The 23284-nt window shown below is 44.2% G+C and overlaps 1 protein-coding gene across 6 annotated transcripts in view; it reads right to left on the bottom strand.

The window, feature by feature from the left end:
• The window catches only part of HEATR5A (HEAT repeat containing 5A), a 120036-nt gene that overhangs the window by 47347 nt on the left and 49405 nt on the right, over positions 1-23284 (bottom strand). For 5 of the 6 annotated variants that reach the window (XM_070427590.1, XM_070427609.1, XM_070427599.1 and 2 more), the window contains 5 exons: positions 16746-16898; positions 13931-14030; positions 10539-10648; positions 1753-1916; positions 1491-1666 (listed from right to left, as the gene is read on the bottom strand). In XM_070427590.1, the coding sequence (XP_070283691.1) occupies positions 1491-1666; positions 1753-1916; positions 10539-10648; positions 13931-14030; positions 16746-16898 (703 nt within the window). The remainder of the gene's footprint in view (positions 1-1490; positions 1667-1752; positions 1917-10538; positions 10649-13930; positions 14031-16745; positions 16899-23284) is intronic. The other variant, XM_070427617.1, reaches the window with a different exon arrangement.

The following is a 23284-nucleotide window of genomic DNA, read 5'->3' on the forward strand; positions in this document are numbered from 1 at the left end:
GAATAGTATTAACTCAGTTATCAATTAAGAAGCTGTTATTATCAATGAGAAATCATTATCAAACTTTGAGTTTTCAAAACCAAAATTCACTTGGAATGAACTGATATCCATCAAACTGAAGACTAATCACTGGACTACAATGGCTCCATGAAGCCTCCAAGAAAGAAAGCCTATGAGACCTAATCTAAGCAAAAAACCAATGTTTTTCCTTATGACAATAGCTCATAAATCAATGTTCTCTCTCTCTTTTTTTAAACTTTCATTAGCATTTATTTTATGCTGAATTTACTCTTGGGCCCTGTTATGTTCAGTTTATTCTGGGATATATTTTTCTTCTGTGCAAACTCCTTTTCTGGTTTAGGAACAACCTGCTCTTTTTCATGAAGGATCCTCTCAGCGTGGCAGGGAGAGTTCGTGTGTGGGTTAAACCACCCATGAGCTCTGTAAGCTTTGTTCACCTGGATGTGCTCAATGAACAGAGAACCTAGATCTAAACCCTGAAGTTGATCACTACTCTCTTCATTTTCAAGCATGTGCAGCAAAAACTCAGCACTCTTTTTGGGCCTCTGACCCTCTGTTTGCCCTGGGCACACTTTCCAGCTCCACCACTGCAATGACAGAATGGCCCACAGTGCTTCTCTAAAGTGACATCCTTCAGGCATCTGGTGGTTTTTCAGACATGCATACCCCTGATGGCTTGGGCAGTTTCATGGGTTTGTTAAAGTGGACATGAAGATTTGAACCTCTTGATATGCATGATTTTGTGAGGTTTTCTGGGTCAAGTGAATAGTAAGCCATTTTCAAAGGCCACCTCAGGTTGCTTCCAGGAAGAGAAATCTTGTGTCACGGAGTTTCCAGTTCTATTTTCAGGTAGATAATAAGCTAACTGTCGGTTAAGTATTGTATGCACAATAGTACTATCAACTGTTAGTTTAATTTAATCATTTAATTTCATCGTTAACTTACTTATTAAATATTAGCCAGGTAAATAAGTAAACAAGAGACAGCACCTCATCCTGGCTGATTTTGCTAAATAGTTAGAGTGTTGGCCCACAGACCCAAGGGTCATGGGTTCGATTCCTAGTCAAGGGCACATATCTCAGTTGCAAGTTCAATCCCCGGCCCGTGGGAGGCAACCAATCAATGTGTCTCTCTCATGTTGATGTTTCTCTTTCTCCCCTCTCCTCCCTCCCTTGCACTTTCTCAAAAACATTCTTTCTCAAGAACGATAACAACCAAAAAAAAAACTTTATATATATATCAATGGAAAAAATATCCTTGGCTGAGAATTAAAAAAAAAAAGAGAGAGACAGCTTCTCACTTTCATCTATAAGTTTGTTATATTAAATGAGAACTTCTGACAACATTCTTCTTACCCACCCAAGTCTACATTATGCATTCATTGAACCAATTGCCAGTCTGGAAATATTACATTTCAGAATAAGTAAACTATTTATTTCAGGGTAAGTGAATTACTAAAGATGGTTTACCTTTGAGCTTCTCCCACATGAGCACATACAACTCCAAAGAGCTTGACTGCAGAGCTAATCACTGATAGTGTTGGAGGTAGGGGCTTAGGCACTGAATCTCCCCCTACATCTTTCTCATAAATAGAATAGGGGTCATACTCAAGACTTCCACAAGCAATACCATTACTAAGCAGGAGCTAAAAAAAAAAAAAAGTTATATAAAGTTTTAAAACTACTGTTCACACTTGGAATGAACCCAAGAATTATTGAAAAATGACCATACCTGTTCCTCAATAAATCTATGGTCAGTCTCTTGTAGCAAAGGACTTAATAACAAAAGATCATCCTGATGACACAGGGGTGGAAGTAAAAATGTGGATGCTGCCACTTGTATGTCAGGGCCAGTCAAGTCAGCAGCCAGCTCTTTGAGGATAGCACAGAGGTGTCCTGTTGAGTCAGAGAAAAAAGAACAATTAGTAATTTAGTAATAGCAGTTAACTGGTTAGAGTATGGGGTTAAAAAAAGCCCAGGTGGAACTTTAATCTACACACTGGCTAAGTTTAATCTATCATAGCCAAAGATTATATATCTGATCCTAGAAAAATACCCTACAAATGAATGGCTCAACTATGTGTTATTGGTTGCAAGGCTGACTGGATACTGAAAAGACACACATCTCAATGTATGTGTGTAAACCTTATGATACTACCATCATTTTAAATAAAATGACATACAGTACAAAAACAGAATAAAAAAGATAGATACAAAAGCTGATACATTATATTTGTTTAAAAAAATGATGGCCTCACCCTGGCAGCGTGGCTCAGTGGTTGAGCATGGACCCATGAACCAGGAGGTAACAGTTCAATTTCCAGTCAGGGCACATGCCTGGGTTTCGACTCAATACCCAGTAGATGGCATGCAGAAGGCAGCTGACTGATAATTCTCTCATCATTGATCTTTCTATCTCTTTCCCTCTCCCTTCATCTCTCTGAAATCAATAAAAATATATTTTAAAAAAAGGTAGCCTTGAAAATATTTATAAGTGTTAGATATGTTTTTATCACGGAAAATTTCAAACAGATACAAAACCAGACATAATAGTATTATGACACCTCAACTCCCTACAGCTAGCATATGATTGTCATTCAACTTGACCAAGTGGATCAATCTTGTTTCACCTATACCTACCTTCACTATCTCACTATTTCCCACATTATTTTGAAGCAAACCCTAGAAAGAATATAATTTCACCCATAAATATTTCATAGTGTATCACTAAAGTTAAGGACATTTTAAATAATTCATGATCATAATATCATGTTTTAAAAACCACGAAACAAATACTCATTTAGTGTTTAAATTTTCAGTGAACTCAAATACCTGTTTTGTTTGCTTTTATGTTTGAATCAAGTTCTAAGTAAATCTACATAAAATAGTTGATATATCTTAAGTCTCTTTCAACTTAAAGTTCTTCCCTCTACTTTCCCCTCCCCCCTGTAATTTATCTAAAGACATTAGATTATCTGTTCTGTAGAAATTTCTACAGTCTGGATTTTAATGATTATATCCCCCCTCCCCCCAAGTGCAGTTTAATTTATTCCTCTACCATCTGGTTTTTTTAATAATTTGGAACTTAGATCTAGTGAGGATTCTTTTTTTTAGTCTGTTTGTTTTGGGGGCCAAGCTAGTGCACAGGTGGCATTGTGATTATCTATAAGGCATGAGACAAGGCATGGCTCTCTCTCTCTCTCTCTGTATCTCTCTCTCTCTCTCTCTCTCTCTCTCTCTCTCTCTCTCTCACACACACACACACACACACACACACGCACACACACCCCCTATATAATAAAAGCCTAATATGCTAAGTGTCCGGTCAACAGGTTGGCCATTCAACCAATCAAAGCGTAATATGCTAATGATATGCTATGGTTGCTCAACTGCTCATTATGACGTGCACTGACCACCAGGGGGCAGAAGCTCAGACTGGTAGGTTAGCTTTCTGCTGGGGTCTGGACATCAGGACTGAGCGAGATGGGCCGGACATGCCCTGGAGCCCTCGAGGTTCCTCCCTGGCTGGCCAACCTCCTGCAACTCTCCCCGGCCCTGATCGGGCACTGGTGGGGTCCCTCGGCCTGGCCTGAGCCCTCTCCTAATCTGGGATCGCTCGGGTAATGTCAGAGAGCTGGTTTTGGCCCGATCCCACAGGGGGAGCACCCAGCCAGAAGCTGGGCTCAAATGAGCACAGTGGCGGTGGCGGGAGCCTCTCCTGCCTCCGCGGTAGTGCTAAGATATCAGATTGCCAGCTCAGGCCTGCTCCCCAGGACTAAGCTGTCAGTTGGATATCCCCCAAGGGCTCCCAGACTGTGAGAAGGTGCAGGCCGGGCCAAGGGACCCACCAAGTGCATGAATTTCATGCACCAGGCCTCTAGTGTGTGTATGTATATATATATATACACACATATATATATATATATATACATACATATATATAAATATTTTAAATATAAATATATATAAATATTTTAAAAATTGGTCTATTTACCACATTGCCCTAAATTACCATTTCAGAGATATTTATTCTGATTTCTGGTAGATTATCAATAGGACATTTTTATCCACCTAGAGCATAAATGGCTTTGCCAGCATGTATTTTAAATACTTCAGGCATGAGTAAAAATCATAGAGAAACATTCACTTTTGTAAGTGTTTCTTTGAGCAACAGCATTATAATGAGATAAAGACTTGGGTGATGTCTATTTATGAGAAGTTGCAGGAAGAATTAGGAAGGCTTCACCTACCATCGTTTTATGTATCATCAGTAGCAATAAAAGTAGTAACAACAAATATTTATTGAAGATGTAATATGTTATCAGTAACTGCCCTAAAAGTTGTACATCTAGTTTTCATAAGCACCTCATGAGGTCCAGTTAGTCCAGGTGAGGAAACAGGAATAGAGATTTTAATTGTCCAAGATCACAGTAATACATGGCAGTTAGACTGAAACACAGGCAGTCCAGGCTCCAGAACTTGAGCTTTTAACTACCATTCTCAATCATTCATTCATTCAACCTTTAGACACCAAGATTAATAAAAATAAAAGTTTTATTATATTTAATCTTCCCTTCAAGAAGATATTAAATACAGGACACAAATATACACACATAACTGTAAAATGAAGGTAGGAAGTCCTATCTAATCTAATAAAAGAGAAACATGCAAATTGACCTTATCTTCGCTACGCCCCAAGCCACGCAAACCAGCCAATCAGAGAGACTATATGCAAATTAACCCAACCAAGATGGCGCCGGCAGCCAAGGAGCTGGAGCAAGCAGGAGGCTTGGTTGCCCCGGTGATGGAGGAAGCCAAGCTTTCTGCCTGCCCTGGCTGGCTCTGGCCTTTGCTGAAGGCAACAAAGTTTCAATTACAGAAACTAAATAAATCCCAGATACCTGCTTCCAGCCAGCCTCCACTGGGAGCTTGGGTGGCTGGAGGCCGCGGCCAGTCTGCAAACAGCCATCAGTCCCTCACCCAGACTGGCCAGGCACCCCAGAAGGACCCCCCACCCTGGAAGGGCTGTGGCCAGCCTGCAAACAGCCATCAACCCCTCACCCAGGCTGGCCCGGCACTCCTATATAATAAAAGGGTAATATGCAAATTGACCCGAACAGCAGAACGACTGGGAATGACTGGTCACTATGACACACATTGGCCACCAGGGGGCAGACGCTCAATGCAGGAGCTGCCCCCTGGTCAATGCGCTCCCATAGGGGGAGCTCTGCCCAGTCACAAGCCAGGCTGATGGCTGCCAGTACAGCAATGGTGGTGGGAGCCTCTCCCGCCTCCTCAGCAGCGCTAAGGATGTCCGACTGCAGCTTAGGCCTGCTCCTCGCTGGCAAGTGGACATCCCCTGAGGGCTGCCGGGCTGCCAGAGGGATGTCTGACTGCCAGCTTAGGCCCAATCCCCCAGGGAGCAGGCCTAAGCCAGCAGGTAGTCATCCCCCGAGGAGTCCCAGACTGTTAGAGGGCACAGGTCGGGCTTAGGGACCCCCCCCCAGTGCACAAATTTTTGTGCTTCAGGCCTCTAGTCCTATATAATAAAAGGGTAATATGCAAATTGACCCTAATGGCAAAACGACCAGAACAACCACTGGACCAGTCACTATGAGGCGCACTGACCACCTCTTGGTCCCTTTTCCTGGCTGGCAGGCTCTGATCACCCGATGTTGAACAGGGAACCAGGGGTGGGTGGCGGGGGAAGTGGGTGGCACCAGGCCAAGGCCCCCGCCTTGCTGGTTGCCCCAACACAGAGGGTGACCCACAGTGGAGGTGGGGGCAGGGCAGGCGAGTGGGCGGGAACGGCCGATCTCTTGGTCCCTTCCCCTGGCCGTCAGGCTCTGATTGCCCAATGGCAAACAGGGAACCGGGGTGGGTGGCAGTGGGGGGCAGGGCCATCTCTGGGCAGCCAGGGAAGGTGGCCCTGATGGCAGGCCAGGCCTAGGGACCATACCCGCGCACGAATTTCGTGTACCGGGCCTCTAGTGTTTCATAAAAGATGAAAACTAAGTACTACTAAGTTTAGAGAAAGGAGGGTTATATACAGGAACTAGGAAGGGGGGTCAGGGATCACTGAAGGCTTAATGAAGCAAATGAACATGTAAGTTTAACTGCCAACATATGGTACTCAGAAAAGTAATTGTTAGTAGTACAATATGTAGGTATTTTGCAAGTACAGCTAAGTATAAAAATAGTTGCAAATCTCTTTTTCTTACTTAAAGTGACTGCTCCACAACTGCTCCCAAACAAAATAAAGGTAATTCTAAATTTAACCCCTAGGGTGTCGGGGAGCGCGATCACGCTCCTCCTGTCTTTCGCCAAAAGTGCAGGGAGCGCTATTCAAATTTTTTTTTCTACTAGTATTTTATAATACAATCAGCAAAGAATATATGTCAAAGATGAAAACAAATGTAGTAAAGGTTTCCTTAAGTTTTTGAATATGTAACTTCATTCACTTGCGATTCATAATTTTTTTCCTAAACTGCTGTAAAATCAGCAAAAATGCCTTGGCAATTTTAGCATAGTTCCTAGGATATTGGTTGGCATTCAAAGGGTTAAATGCAAGTACGCTTTCATTGTAGAAACCCACCATTGGCTTTCTGATGTGTAAGAGAAAAAAATTTCAGTGTTGAGAATATTAAAAGATCTTAAAGGAGATCCATAACAAAATTAAGATAGGAAATAAAAACTAAGAACCCACTTATTACTGCATAAAATTCAGAAAACTCACCATTATCACAAAAGTCTGCATCTGCTGGACAATCATGAAGAAAAGTTACTTAATTCTTAAAAATGTCTCATGTAACAAAAACAATTTACTAGAGGCCCGGTGCAGGAGATTCATGCACGGGGGTGGGGGAACCATCAGCCCGCCTGCGCCCTCTTGCAGTCTGGGACCCCTTAGGGATCAGGCCTACGCTGGCAGGCGGACATCCCTCTCGCAGTCCAGGGCTCTCACAGTCTGGGACTCCTCACTTCTTACCGCCCGCCTGCAGCAGGGGTGGGGGAGGCTCCCGCCACCGCTGCTGCGCTTGCCAGTCGTGAGCCCTGCTTCTTGTGAGAGTGCACTGACCACCAGCGGGCAGCTCCTGCATTGAGCGTCTGTGCCCTGGTGGTCAGTGTACGTCATAGTGACCGGTCGTTCCACTGTTCGGTAGATTTCATGTTACGCTTTTATTATATAGGATTGTATAAACTTACTTTGTGATAACCCATTGTACTAACTGATAACATCAGAACTTTTTAAAAAGCAGACCTTTAAGCTTGTTTTGTTACTTAGCCATATTTTCATTAGATGCATAACTTTAAAGACAACTATTTTCTTTTGTGCTAAAAATTTAGGAATTACTATAGGTTATTATTGTATGAGCTGTTATTTAAAATGTCAACTGATATACTCGCAGTGAAGTTCTGATTGTTATGCAACATATACAGGGTGGGTAAAAGTAATTTTACAGTTGTTCATATGAAAAATAATAATAATAATACAATAATAAACTGTTACACATACTCACAACTATAAACCCATTTTTGCCCCACCCTGTACATTACATAAATCTATGAAATAGAATTATTTAAAAATTAAAAAAAAGAAATTAAACTCCTTAAGGAAAAATCCTTAATTTTATTTCCTTAGTTGTAAAGATGGAAAAAAGACAGACATGAAATGGCAAATTATTTTTGGTTGAAGCAAAAATATGTATTATTTTTTAATATATTTTTTGATTTCAGAGAGGAAGGGAGAGGGAGAGAAACAGAAACATCAATGATGAGAGAGAATCATTGAGTGGCTGCCTCCTGCACCCCCCCCACCCCCACTGGGGATTGAGCCCGCAACCCAGGCAAATGCCCTTGACAGGAATTGAACCTGGGACCCTTCAGTCTGCAGGTCGACACTCTATCCACTGAGCCAAACCAGCTAGGGCAAAACAAAAATATTAATGCACCCATATTTTTGTTTTTCTACAAACTATATTTATTTAATTTGTTAGAAAAAAATTAACTTGAAAAAGACAAAAAAAGGTAAATGTAGCTTTTCTTTTTTCAAGAAATTCATATTACTTCCTGACTTTGTCTCCCAATGAACACTGTGGTTGATTTAAAATCTATACAGTTGTTGCCCTGGTCAGTGTGGCTCAGTTGGTTGAAGCACTGTCCCGTGCATATGGATTGTGGGTTGTGGATCTGATTACTAATCAGGGCACATACCCGGGTTGTAGGTTCAATCCCTGACTGGGGCACGTGTGGGAGGCAACCGATCGATGTTTCTCTCTCTCTCTCTTTTCCTCTTTAAAATGAACAAAAAATATATCCTCGGGTGAAGATTTAAAAAAATGTCTATTATATAATGTTATATTCATTATTTCTTTAGGACACCTGATTGCATTCCCAAATTTCAATTCTGAGATGATAGTACAAGACATTGTTTTTCTCCTTAATTTGAGTCCTTATCATTTATCATAAGTTACACTGTAGGTTTTAAGTTGATATTCTAATATTCCTAAATATTTAATGAAGACTTGAAAAAATCAATTTTTCATCTGCAATTTGAATATAAATTTCAAAATACTATGGTAAAAATGGATGTAAAGTCTGAAGGGAATTGATTTTCCCAGAACCGAACAGCTATCTGATCAATGAAACATTACAATTATCTCTAAGCCTTTTATTAGATATCTAGCAGGTAACTTCTGCATTGAGAGACAGCTTAGAATGAGACACATATATCACTAAGCTTTGACTGTTTATTACTAGTAAGTTTCTAGTAGGCTACTTATAAATGGATAGGCAGCACAGTGTGAAGCAGATCTATGTTTTAATCTTGATTCCATTATTTACTGGCAATGTGTTCTTAAGTTGGTTTCTGTAATCTCTCTGTGACTTTATCTGTCAAGTAAGGAAAATGTAACTAACTCATTGTATTATCCCAAGATAAGTAAGATAACACAGTTAACCCTTGAACAATGTGGGAATTAGAGGTGCCGACCCCCAAGTAGCTAAAAATCTGTGTATAACTTTTTACTCTCTCCAAACTTAACTACTATTAGCCTATTGTTGATTAGAAGCCTTACCAATAATATAAACAGTCAGTTAACACATATTTTGTAGGTTAAATTTATTATATACTGTATCCTTTACAATAAAGTAAGCTAGAGAAAATAAAATACTATTAAGAAAATCATGCCTGGCCAGTGTGCCTCAGTGGTTGAGCTTTGACCTATGAACCAGGAGGTCATGGTCTGATTCCCAGTCAGGGCACATGCCGGGTTGCAGGCTCAATCCCCAGTAAGGGAGTATGCAGGAGGTAGTCAATCAATGATTCTCTCTCATCATTGATATTTCTATCTTTCTCCTTCTCCCTTTTTCTCTGGAATCAATAAAAATATATTTAAAAAAATACCCCGAAAATCGTAAGCAAAAATACATTTATAATATTTATCAAAAAAATTCCCTGTATAAGTGGACCCATGCATTTCAAACCAGTGTTGTCCAAGAGTCAATGTAATACATACAATTGTTAGCACAGTGCCTGGCACACAGAAATGGTTCTTTGGACACATTTTCTGAGAAATGGCAATGTATCCCCCCCCCCCCCCCCCCCCCCCCCCCCACAGTTCTTTAGAAGTACAGACTAAATGCTTCCTTTAATTCAAACATCTTGCTAGGTATATTTATGAACCACAAAGAGAGGCAAGGGGGAACAATACCATTCACAAAAATGATAAAGGCCAATACAGAAGTTGTAAGTTAACATTTTGAACTACTGTGGTACATATTATATTGCATTTATTTGTAGAATAAGGCTATAAGCCAATAAATGTATTTTTACAAAAAAAGATATAAAGTAATGATCAATTTAATGTGTTTGGCTACTGAAAATTACTAAAACTAAAATAATATAGACGTTCAAAATGGTGATCATTTTCAACTTGACTTATTTAGTAGTAGGGCACAATTTTTCTTAAAAATGTATTTTAAGTTTACAAGCAAGGTTTTAGGACAAATTTTAAAATAGAGGCAAGTTTATTTTACATCTTTGAGCGTAATTATTAGAGCAAAACCTACATTATAGACATTATAAAATCAATTATACCTTGAGTAGTTCAATATTAAACTTCTATTTGGACAGAGTTAAGAATAGAATAGTGGAACAGAATGCATACGATAATCACTCTAGAGGGAAACTAGGAATGGCCAAATTTCTAACAGATTTGCATTATATATTCTGTACAAAACCCTGGACAGAATTGAGACTAATCTTTGTTACTCATTCTCTCCCAGAGGAACTACAGACATTTTTTCCCAGAAGAGAGAAGACAAGAAAAAGGTTTTTAAAAAAAGTATTTTATTTTTTTATGGAACGGTAAACACATGGATTAAGACTGAACTTACTACACCTCCTATAAACAGGGCACTAAACAACAGCCATGTAATTAATTCACTCAGTTATTATTTCCAGGCACTGTACTAGCGACAAACAAGAAAACACTTTGGTATAAAACACACACATACCTTCATAGGTTTCAGGAGGTAATAAAATCAGTAATTCATAAAGCCTTTGTCTATAAACTACTGATGGTGTTTTCAAAGGACTTCCATATGTTTTTATTATTGAAGAAAGCCTTAAAATAAAAGAGAAAGTATATCTTACATGTGTAACTTATATAACAATGTACAAATATTGAACAGGTTGGCATATACACATAAAACAGCTATGCATAGTATTAGTGAACATTACTGTTACTTTTATTTATTGATTTTACTAAGGTGTGATTACAAATCACACATGGAAATCATTCTGCCATCTTTTCTATCATACTTCATAAAACAAAACTATATACATTCAGCTTAGAGTTCTAAGAACATATTTTGTTGAGAAAATAAAACTATTAACTAAATTCCAAAATTTATAAGGTGGCATTTGTAAACAGTAAAATCTATTATGGTAGAAAAGGAATCGGCCGAAGAAGCAAAGAGAGAAAAAAATAACTAGAAAACAACCCAAGTGTTTATTAGAAACTTGATCTAGAATATCATCAAATCGAATCATAAAAATATGCAAAATCATAAACCAAATTCTCTTTTATAAAGCACAAGCTGAGCCAGTGTTTCTCCAATAGTTATATTCACAAAATTTCTTATCACTTTCTTTCTTCACACTCTTAACTTTCATCTATTCTTCTTTATCTTCTGTTTTTTTTCTCATTATTGCTATTAAGACAGTTTACTCTAAGGTTCACTCATAACAAGTGAACCTTATTAAAGAATTGCTGCTCGTTGCAAAGTACCATTTTATCAACTGGTTTTCATCTCTTTAGCAATACAGAAATTCAATGGGATCACTTTTATTGTTATGCCAGAATAAGTCAACTAAACGGTCATGGCATGAGGTTTTCAGGCACTCTAAGAAATTCTGGCAATGTTCATTTATTTGGATGTTCTAGAAAACTACTGCTTGCTATTCTAGTTATTCATATTAACACATATCACTCCGAACACAACAATAAATTCCTGATGAATTAAAGACTTAAATGTGAAAGATAAAACCTTAACCATTTTAGAGGAAATATAAAAACGTATCTTCATAACTATGAAGTAGGAAGATTTTAAAAATCAAAAGTAGGTGTGGTCTCCCTCCTAGGAGCATGCCCACACCTTTCTCCCCACTCAGGAATGCATTTCCTAAACTCAAGGGTCCCCACCAGATTTGCAACTAGGGGAGCAATGAGCAGTGGCAGCTTGTTTTGGGCTAACCCCCTGAACCTGTCTCCAAGGCCTCCCAGTGAGCCAAAGCAGCCCACCTAAGCTCTCTCCTGTTCCTTCTTTTATCCTAAGCCCTTCCTTGCTTCACTGTCCCAGCTTTAATAAACGTACTCTCAAAATAAAAAAGACAAAAAGTAAATGATTGATACATCTGACATTTAAATTAAGAAGGTCTGTTAATCAAAAAACCATTTTTATCTAAAAATAGGTAAAGGCATACATAAATAGGGATTTCATAGAAGGGGGTACACTGAGGATCAATAAGTATATAAAAAGACACAACCATCAGGAATCAGATATATAAAAGTCTTAATGAGATAGATACCAATTTATACCTACTGAATGGGCTAAAACTGATGTCTGATAAGTGTTGGTCAAGAAGTGAATACTATTTATAGAAATACACAAGAATTTTAGAAAATATTTTGGCTATTTCACTGACAGGAGATAAGTAAAATGCTGGGTATTCACATAATTAAATATTATACAGCAATAAAAATGAATGAAGAAATTTGCGCATAAATGAAATTTAGAAACATATGTTGTGTAAAAAAAAAAAATTAAGTCTCAGGCCCTTGCCAGCATGGCTCAGTGGTGTCGACCTATGAACCAGGAGGTCATGGTTTGATTCCTGGTCAGTGCACATGTCCAGATTGTGGGCTCGATCCCCAGTGTGGGGCATGCAGGAGGCAGCCAATCAATGATTCTCTCTCATCATTGATGTTTATATCTCTCTCCCCCCCTCTGAAATCAATAAAAATATATTTAAAATAAATTAAGTCTCAGAAAAAGCATGCCACGTGCTGAACCAAAACCAAGCAAAATTAAACCATGTGTTGTTTAGGGAAAAATACACGTGATACATTTTTTAAAAATGCAGGGAATGACATCTATAAAATTCACGATAGTGGGTATCTTTAAAGGAAGGCATAAAAAATGGTAGTAGAGTGGAGCACACAGATAACTTCAACAGTATTGTTAATGTTCCAGAGTTCAGGGATAGCTGAATCTGACCCACTACCTGTTTCTGTAAAGTTTTATTGAAACATGGCCACATCGATTAATTTACAGATTATCTATGTCTGCTTTTGAGCTGAAACAACAGAGCTGATTAGGTATAATAGAGACTATCTGGCCCTTACAGCACACATTTGCTAACCCCGCTCTAGATGTGTTGAATTCATGGTGTTCATTTTATTATCTATAATAATAAAAGCATAATATGCTAATTAGACCAGACGTCCTTCTGGACGACCTTCTGGAAAAAGCCGGGGCTGCAAGGGAAGCCTGGGTCCCGGGTGCCAGAGGGAAGCCGGTGCCGGCAGCTGAAGGAAGGTCTACTCTTGCGTGAATTTCATGCACTGGGCCCCTAGTGCTTTATAAACCACATCTTAAATATATTTTTCTGTATACATATAAGATTATATCATTAAATACATTTGAAAGACTTTCTCTAAACTACACATTTCATTAATTTGGAAATTACAGATGCTTGTGACATAAACTAGATTTTCTCTATGTTTTATTATAAGTCAGACATATGAAAAATATAAACAAAAAACACTGAAGCTGTTAACAAGCACCTGGTTCTTATGAACACAGAAAAGTACTAACCAATAAAATGCATACCTGAAAAGGTTAACAGGCTTCATATTTAATTTTTTGGGTAAATCTAACTGTATAGAAATACACTATCCAACAAGAAATTTTCCTTCCTTTTTAATATATTTATTTTTTCAAGACCCTAGCCCTGTGGTCGGCAAACTGCGGCTCACGAGCCACATGCGGCTCTTTGGCCCCTTGAGTGTGGCTCTTCCTAAGCCTTAGGAGTACCCTAATTAAGTTAATAACAATGTACCTACCTATATAGTTTGAGTTTAAAAAATTTGGCTCTCAAAAGAAATTTCAACCGTTGTACTATTGATATTTGGCTCTGTTGACTAATGAGTTTGCCGACCACTGCCCTAGACTAATAAGAAATAATCACATAACTAAATATTTGCCTTCCTCTGCAAAAGGAAAATCACTCGCCAATCATAGAAACTGGCCTTATTATTGCACTTAAAAGGTATTACATAATCAGAAGGTAACTGACTGCTATTAAATATTTTAAAAATCATATCTAACCAGCAGATCCTTACCGAGTTAGCAAATCCACAGCACAAGGAAGCGGTGGAAGAAGACGCTGAATTACTTCCTCTGTAAGGAGATCGCCACAGTGGGAAACAAAGCTCTTGATAGCTGAAAGGCAGAACAGACTTTTACTTGGCAGAATGTAATGAACTATGAAAAAAGCATTCAATTATGCTATAGTGTTTGCATTTTTATTAGAGGAATAAACAAATGTGTTAAAAACAAACAAAAATTCTTGAAACTCTAGTATAAAAAGAAAGCTAATGTCTTCTATCTCTAACCAAACTAAAATCAAGCTTCCTCAAATTAATAACAGAGGCCTCTAACCAAGTTAACAAAATGTTTCTTTCCTCGGTTTTACTCAGATCTCAGAAGTAGAAGAATAAATTAGCGAAGACCCTAAAGTTTGCCAGTTCTATACTAATTCTGTAGGACAATGCTACTTTTGAGTCAGCATGTTAGGTTTTTGTAAATGTTACCTGAAACACATGTTTTATAAGGAGTTAATTTCATATATAGAATAAAATAAATATTTTAAAGTTAGGCTGAGTTTCAAGATTAATTTCAAAATTGGTTTTCCATTTTTAAGAGTAAAAAAACACCATGAATAAACGAACAAAACCAAAATCAGTGCTTTCATTTCTTTTCAGGGATCCCACCCTTCCTTAGTTTAAGTTTTCATAGTGAATACTATTTTAATGGCCTATATATTATAAAGGGTACAACTTTATATATAAAAAAACTAAATGGAAACATGCTTAATTAACACTAATTAAATCCAACCCTCGTGTTTCTGAAAAAAGGAATGAATGCCTACTTAAGGAAAAGCAATCTTGACATTTCTCAACTGGAGTGCATCTAATAAAAGATGTGTTATCCTAAGGATCAGAACTCTTAAATTTGGTTTATTACATCTACTTCTGTTATAATCACTAACTGGATATACTAGTAATCAATTATATTCAACTAGAGGCCCGGTGCACAAAAATTTGTACACTCGGCGGGGGGGGGGGGGGGGGGGGGGGGGGGGGTCCCCCCGAGCCCGGCCTGTGCCCTCTCGCATGGCTGGGACCCCTCGGGAGATAACGACCTGCTGGCTTAGGCCTGTTCCCAGGTGGCAGAGGCCAGGCCCAATCCCTAGGTGCAGCCCCTGGTCGGGCTCAGAGCAGGGGCCGATTGGGGAGTGGGGCGCCGCCCCCTGTCATGCACAGAGCAGGGCGGATCAGGAGGTTGCGATGCCACCCTCAGTCACGCTCAGGGTAGGGCCGATTGGGGGGTTGGGGCACCGTCCCCTGTCACACTCAAGGCAGGGTTGATGGGGAGGTTGTGGCGCCACCCCGTCATGCACAGAGCAGGGCCAATAAGGGGTTTGGGGTGCTGCCCCCTATCATGCACAGAGCAGGGCCGATCAGGGGGTTGGGGTGCTGCCCCCTGTCACACACAGAGCAGGGCCCATCAGGGGGGTTGGGGCTCCATACCCTGTCACACACAGAGCAGGGTCGATCAGGGGGTTGAGGAGCTCCCCCGTCACTCAAAGAGCAGGACGGATAGGGGAGTTGGGGCACCGCCCCCTGTCACACACAGAGCAGGGCAGATCAGGAGGTTGGGGCGCTGCATCCTGTCACACTCAGGGCAGGGCCAATGGGGAGGTTATGGCTCTCCCCCGTCACACACAGAGCAAGGCCCGTGGAAGGGGGGTTGGGGCGCCACCCTCTATCACCCACAGAGCAGGGGCCGATCAGGGGGTTGGGGTGCCGCCACTGTCACACTCAGGGTAGGGCCAATGGAGAGGTTATGGCTCTACCCTGTCACACACAGAGCAGACCCGTGGGGGTGGGGCTTGGGGCGCCGCACCCTGTCACACACAGAGCAGACCCGTGGGGGTGGGGCTTGGGGCACCACACCCTGTCACACACAGAGCCGCAGGGTGATCAGGGTGTTGGGGAGCTCCCCCCATCAGGCACAGAGCAGGGCTGATCAGGGGGTTGGGGAGCCTTCCCCTGTCACACACAGAGCCGCAGGGCGATCAGAGGGTTTGGGCGCTGCCCCGTCACGCTGATCCCAGTGCCAGGAGGCCTCACGGCTCCGCTGATCCCGGTGCTGGGAGGCCTCGCAGCTCCGCTGATCCCGGTGCTGGGAGGCATATTACCCTTTTACTATATAGGATAGAAGCCTGGTGCACGGGTGGGGGCTGGCTGGTTTGCCCTGAAGGGTGTCCTGGATCAGGGTGGGGGTCCCCACTGGGGTGCCTGGCCAGGCTGGGTAAGGGGCTGAGGGCCGTTTTCCAGCTGGCGGGTGACTGAAGCTCCCAACCGCTCCTTTTTTTCTTTTTATTCTGGGCCAGCTTTAGCTCTGAGGCCTCGCTGCTGAAAACATTGATACAATGTTGTGGTCAGGCTGGCTGAAGCCCGGCTGACTGAAAGCCGGTTTCTGGGGTTTTGTTTAGCTTCTCTATTTGCAACATAGTTGCTTAGAGTTGCAGTTGAGAGGCCGGCAAGTCAAGCGGGGAACGTTGGAGTCCGCCATCACTGGAGCAAGCAAGCCTCCCTGTTCGCTTCAGTGCATGGCTGCCGGCTGCCATCTTGGCTGGCAGTTAATTTGCATAAGGATATGCTGATTAGCCAATGGGAAGGGTAGCGGTCATACGCTAATTACCATGTTTCTCTTTTATTAGTGTAGATTACCACCCCTTCTCCTCAAAAAAAAACCACACCAGAAAAATGTTATTTCCCTCTAAAATTAAGTAAAATATACAAGTATGTGTAAAGTTAAGGAGTGGGGAAAAGCCAAAGAAAGGGAGCAAAAAGACTAAACTCAACCTACCACAGAGTGCACCAGCTCGTCCTTCTAAGGTTACCTGCCATGTAAATGAATCTCCTCGGCTCTTTTCTGTTTCTAGATCCTTAGGAGACACTGGAAAGACACACTTCCACAACAGCAGGACTCGAGCAAGGTGATGACTGACAACAGCAGGACCTGTAATTTATTCAACTTGTCACTTATAAAAGAACGCAAAGTGGCTGCTCTTTAAAAATCTATTAATAAACATATTTTAACATCCTCCTGCAATACTTTGTCCCTTTTCTTACATTCTGGTTCCAATGAATGTACTCTTGATTGAATTATTATCTGAAGGTACTGAGTAGAGAGAAAAAACAAGGAACTAGCAAGTTAAGTCTGGGTTCCAGTGTCAGCTCTCTCACTACTGCTATGACCTATGAGACTCAGTTTCTTTTATCCATAAAATGAAGCTAGTACCACTTGTACTGTTTGTCTGATCTAAATGATAGTGCCCTTTAAAGTAGTCTGAAAAACTGTGATGTACCATGTAAATGCAAGATAATACTGTTTTGGTAACAAATAACATTGTATCCTGAGAGTAATGCTAACTTTTGATAGCAACCTATTCCAGGCGGAAATTCAGATGTAATACATCTAAATGAAATTTAAAAAAAAAAAAAAGATTTCAGAGCAACATCCTTATGAACTAAGGAATCGTGAATACACAAAGCCAGTAATGAAAGGCAACATACAATGATAATATTTTATTTGCCACCATTTTCAGTTAAGAAAAATGTAGGGAGAACCAAGATGGCGGCGTAGGGAGCGGACCTGTGTGTGCTGCTCTCTCACAGCATCATTGAAACTATCAACTATGAAGTAAACAACCGCCACTCAGAACCATGGGGAAGTTGGCCCAGTGGGAGATCTACAACTGGAGGAAAAGAAAGAAGCGCAGTGAGACTGAGTGGGAGCTACGGAGGCACCAAAACCAGAGGTACGCAGTCACACGCCACGCGGGCTGCAAATGGATTCTCGGTTTTTTACGAACCCTCGAATCCTCTGGGCTTGCTAGGGGCGGGTCTCTGAGGCCCCAGATCCCACAGGGAGAGGCGGCCACGGCCTTGCAGTGGTCGGAGAGCGAGGGAAGCTCTGATACGCGGCTGCTCGCCGGCACCGAGGGACAAGAAGTCCTGGTGGTGTCCCGGGGAGGCGAGGGGCGCGGAGACGCCGCCATCGCTATTTCATCCATGCTGGTGACTCCCTGTGACCCCGCCCTACCCTCAGGGCTGTGCCAGAGGCACAAGAGGGAATGACTGTGCTTTTACAAACTCTCAAATCCACTGAGCTGGTTCGGGCGGGTCTCTGAGGCCCCAGGCCCCAAGGCGAGAGACGGCACGGCCTTCCAGCGGTCAGGAAGCGAGGGAGGCTCTGGCGCTCGGCTGCTCGCCGGCACTGGGGGACGCAAAGTCCTGGTGTCCTGGATAGGCAAGGGGCCGCTGAATCTCCGCCCCGGCGACTCCCTGTGATCCCGCCCTAAGCAATTTACATTCCCATCTGGGCTGTGCCAGACCCACAAGTAGAAGCGCCTTTTCTTCTGCAAACTTTCAAATCCACTGAGCTGGTTCAGGCGGGATCATGAAGCACCAGACCCTACGGGGAGAGGCAGCACGGCCTTGCAGCCATCAGAAAGCGAGGGAGACTCTGTTGCACAGCTGTTCGCCGGCACTGGGGGACACAAAGCCCTGGCAGAGATTCAAGGGGCCGCGGAGACTCAGCCAGTGCTATTTGCTCCGCCATGGCGACTCCCTGAGTCTCAGCCTTAATCAACTTACATCCCCATCCAAGCTGTGCCAGGTGCACAAAAAGACCCACCTGCGCTTTTGCAGCCTATCCCAACAAATTGCAGACTTCAACTGCTCGCAGCCATGAGAGACACACTCAAGAAGCAGACCCAGGAGAACCAGGATGGCGGCATAAGGAAGAGACCTGTGCGTGCTACCTCGCACAACAACATCGAAACTACCAAATATCAGACAAACACCTATCATACAGAACCATGGGAAACTTGGCCCAGTGGAAGCTCTACAACTGGAAGGAGAGAAAGAACATTGAGACTGAGTAGGATGTGACACCAAGTACAGAGCCCAACCCAACAAACTGCAGATTTCAACTCCTCGCATAGAAAGAAGCGCATTGAGACTGAGTAGGATGTGCTGAAGCACCATGTACAGAGCCCATCCCAGCAGGCTGCAGATTTCAGCTCCTTGCATCTGGGAGGGACGCAATCGGGGGGCAGAGTCGGGTCCAGGGCCGGCCAGGGCTGGGCCTGACTCGGCCGGCACTGTGGATCTGCTGTACCAGCAAGCGCACAAACATGCCCACTGGTCCCAGTCTCTGGTGGGGCGCTGGGGGACAGCAGACAGGCAGTCTGTGCACTTGGTGGAGGGCAGGAGCGCTGGATGTGCAACCACCAGGAATGCCTGGAGATTTTGTCTAGTGGGGAGCCGCCGGCAGGGGACAGAGGGCCAAACTTCCTGTTTCCCCGGTAAGGCTGGGAAGGCCCCGGTGAGGTTGAAACGGTCCAGGTGTGGTAGGGATGACCCCAGTCAGGTCGAAACGGCCCCGGTGTGGTAGGGACAACCCCGGTCAGGTTGAAACAGCCCCGGTGCGGTAGGGACAACCCCGGTGAGGTTGAAACGGCCCCCGTGAGGTAGGGACGACCCCAGTCAGGTCGAAACGGCCCCGGTGTGGTAGGGACGACCCCGGTGAGGTTGAAACAGCCCCCGTGAGGTAGGGACGACCCCAGTCAGGTCGAAACGGCCCCGGCGTGGTAGGGACAACCCCAGTCAGGTTGAAACGGCCCCCGTGAGGTAGGGACGACCCCGGTGAGGTTGAAACAGCCCCCGTGAGGTAGGGACGACCCCAGTCAGGTCGAAACGGCCCCGGTGTGGTAGGGACGACCCCGGTGAGGTTGAAACAGCCCCCGTGAGGTAGGGACGACCCCAGTCAGGTCGAAACGGCCCCGGCGTGGTAGGGACAACCCCAGTCAGGTTGAAACGGCCCCCGTGAGGTAGGGACGACCCCGGTGAGGTTGAAACGGCCCCCGTGAGGTAGGGACGACCCCAGTCAGGTCGAAACGGCCCCGGCGTGGTAGGGACAACCCCAGTCAGGTTGAAACGGCCCCCGTGAGGTAGGGACGACCCCGGTGAGGTTGAAACAGCCCCCGTGAGGTAGGGACGACCCCAGTCAGGTCGAAACGGCCCCGGCGTGGTAGGGACAACCCCGGTCAGGTTGAAACGGCCCCCGTGAGGTAGGGACGACCCCAGTCAGGTCGAAACGGCCCCGGTGTGGTAGGGACAACCCCGGTCAGGTTGAAACAGCCCCGGTGTGGTAGGGACAACCCCGGTGAGGTTGAAACGGCCCCCGTGAGGTAGGGACGACCCCAGTCAGGTCGAAACGGCCCCGGTGTGGTAGGGACGACCCCGGTGAGGTTGAAACAGCCCCCGTGAGGTAGGGACGACCCCAGTTAGGTCGAAACGGCCCCGGTGTGGTAGGGACGACCCTGGTGAGGTTGAAACAGCCCCCGTGAGGTAGGGACGACCCCAGTCAGGTCGAAACGGCCCCGGCGTGGTAGGGACAACCCCGGTCAGGTTGAAACGGCCCCCGTGAGGTAGGGACGACCCCAGTCAGGTCGAAACGGCCCCGGTGTGGTAGGGACAACCCCGGTCAGGTTGAAACAGCCCCGGTGTGGTAGGGACAACCCCGGTGAGGTTGAAACGGCCCCCGTGAGGTAGGGACGACCCCAGTCAGGTCGAAACGGCCCCGGCGTGGTAGGGACAACCCCGGGCAGGTTGAAACGGCCCCCGTGAGGTAGGGACGACCCCGGTGAGGTTGAAACAGCCCCCGTGAGGTAGGGACGACCCCAGTCAGGTCGAAACGGCCCCGGCGTGGTAGGGACAACCCCAGTCAGGTTGAAACGGCCCCCGTGAGGTAGGGACGACCCCAGTCAGGTCGAAACGGCCCCGGTGTGGTAGGGACAACCCCGGTCAGGTTGAAACAGCCCCGGTGTGGTAGGGACAACCCCGGTGAGGTTGAAACGGCCCCCGTGAGGTAGGGACGACCCCAGTCAGGTCGAAACGGCCCCGGTGTGGTAGGGACGACCCCGGTGAGGTTGAAACAGCCCCCGTGAGGTAGGGACGACCCCAGTTAGGTCGAAACGGCCCCGGTGTGGTAGGGACGACCCCGGTGAGGTTGAAACAGCCCCCGTGAGGTAGGGACGACCCCAGTCAGGTCGAAACGGCCCCGGTGTGGTAGGGACAACCCCGGTTAAGTTGAAACGGCCCCCGTGAGGTAGGGACGACCCCAGTGAGGTTGAAACGGCCCCCGTGAGGTAGGGACGACCCCAGACAGGTCGAAACGGCCCCGGTGTGGTAGGGACGACCCCGGTGAGGTTGAAACAGCCCCCGTGAGGTAGGGACGACCCCAGTCAGGTCGAAACGGCCCCGGCGTGGTAGGGACAACCCCGGTCAGGTTGAAACGGCCCCCGTGAGGTAGGGACGACCCCGGTGAGGTTGAAACAGCCCCCGTGAGGTAGGGACGACCCCAGTCAGGTCGAAACGGCCCCGGCGTGGTAGGGACAACCCCGGTCAGGTTGAAACGGCCCCCGTGAGGTAGGGACGACCCCAGTCAAGTCGAAACGGCCCCGGTGTGGTAGGGACAACTCCGGTCAGGTTGAAACGGCCCCGGTGTGGTAGCGACAACCCCAGTCAGGTTGAAACGGCCCTGGTGTGGTAGGGACGACCCCGGTGAGGTTGAAACGGCCCCTGTGAGGTAGGGACGACCCAGGTGAGGTTGAAACGGCCCTGGTGAGGCTCAGACGGCCCTGGTGAGGTTGAGACTACTCCAGTGAGGTTGGGACAAATAAAGGGGACCAGTATGGACTGATGAACAGGGGTAGATACAGAAGCAGAGCAACATTGAACAGAATGTTAAACTACAATGGGGAGCCTGGGGAGGGTTGGGGGGGGATTAAGAGACCAACTGAAGGACTTATATGCATGCATATAAGATTAACCAATGGACACAAGACACGGGGGGGGGTGGGGGGGTAGGGGCCGGGGGAATGTCATGGGGGGGAAAAAGGAGACATATGTAATACTCTTTGTAATACTTTAAGAAATAAAAATTATTATTGAAAAAAAAAAAAAAAAAAAAAAAAAAAAAAAAAAAAAAAAAAAAAAAAAAAAAAAAAAAAAAAAAAAAGAAAAATGTAAAAAAAAGTATCAAAACCTACAGCTTTTCTCTCCAAGTAATTTTCTTTAAAATTCTGCGGTTATCTCAAAATTCTCCTATAAGTACTTGTTATTTCTTATTCCTGTGCTGGACTGACTGTATGTTTTCCTTCTGCAGTATAGCAGCATAGCAAAGAACTGCACTGAACTCTGGAATGAGAACACAGGTTAACATCCTGACTCCATCCACTTGTTGTGTAAACTTGGTTAAGTTACTCAACCATTTTCTGCCTCAATTTCCTCCTCTATAAAAGGGGATTACGATAGTATTTACCTCACTGGACAGTTTCTGAGACTTACAAGAGTTTATATAGAAAAGTGTCTGACTCATGATAAGCATTTACATAATGGTTGACATTACGTAATTATCATTAAAAAATTACCTCATTTACATATGAAGAAGTGAGCTGTATGGTAAAAGGAACAGGTATTTGCAAACCAATCTTTTTTTAATGCATGCAATTTACTAGATTAAAATATAACTTTCCATTTTTTTCTTCTAATTTGCTTTTTAGAAAGAGGCCATTGTTAATTCAAAGCAAGATGAATTCAACACTCTTTGCTCACTACTTTCGTTGATGAAATAGTACTAAAAAAACTCAAAAAACCTAGAATTGGAATAAAAAAAGGAAATCAGAGTAAAGTAATTAAGAATAAATGACTGTAAGAGGTTTGTGTGTGTGAATGCCATGTGTGCATATCAGCCCACTCATATACCACGGGCTGTGGGGGTAGAGAAAATTCTAAAAGTACAATTTAGTTACATACAATAAAAGCATGGAGTCACTGGGAATGCCCATAGCTGACAAAAGTTTCCTAAGTATTTGCTATTATACTAATACTAGAGGCCTGGTGCACAAGATTCATGCACTTGGGGAGAGGGGGGTTCCTCAGCCCAACCTGCGCCCTCTCACAGTCCAGAAGCCCTCGGGGGATGTCCTACTGACGACTTAGGGGGATGTCCTAAGCTAGAGGTCGGACATCCTTAGCGCTGCCGCAGCTGTGCTCACCAGCCATGAGCCTGGTTTCTCACCAGGGGACAGCTCCTGCATTAAGCGTCTGCCCCCTGGTGGTCGGTGCGCGTCACAGTGACCAGTCGTTCCGCCGTTTGGTCAATTTGCATATTATCCTTTTATTATATAGAAAGGAGGATATCTCATTAACTCCATAGTGAACAATGTAGCATTTCTTTCCTAGAGGTATCAATATGTTATCATCCCATGCAAGAAGAGGTTAACAGTTTGATTCCTGGTCAGGGCACATGCCCAGATTATGGGCTTGATCCCC

The sequence above is a fragment of the Myotis yumanensis genome, unplaced genomic scaffold (genome assembly GCF_028538775.1).
Source record: "Myotis yumanensis isolate MYYU_CA2020_CCGP unplaced genomic scaffold, mMyoYum1.0.hap1 SCAF_1, whole genome shotgun sequence".
Taxonomy (NCBI): domain Eukaryota; kingdom Metazoa; phylum Chordata; class Mammalia; order Chiroptera; family Vespertilionidae; genus Myotis; species Myotis yumanensis.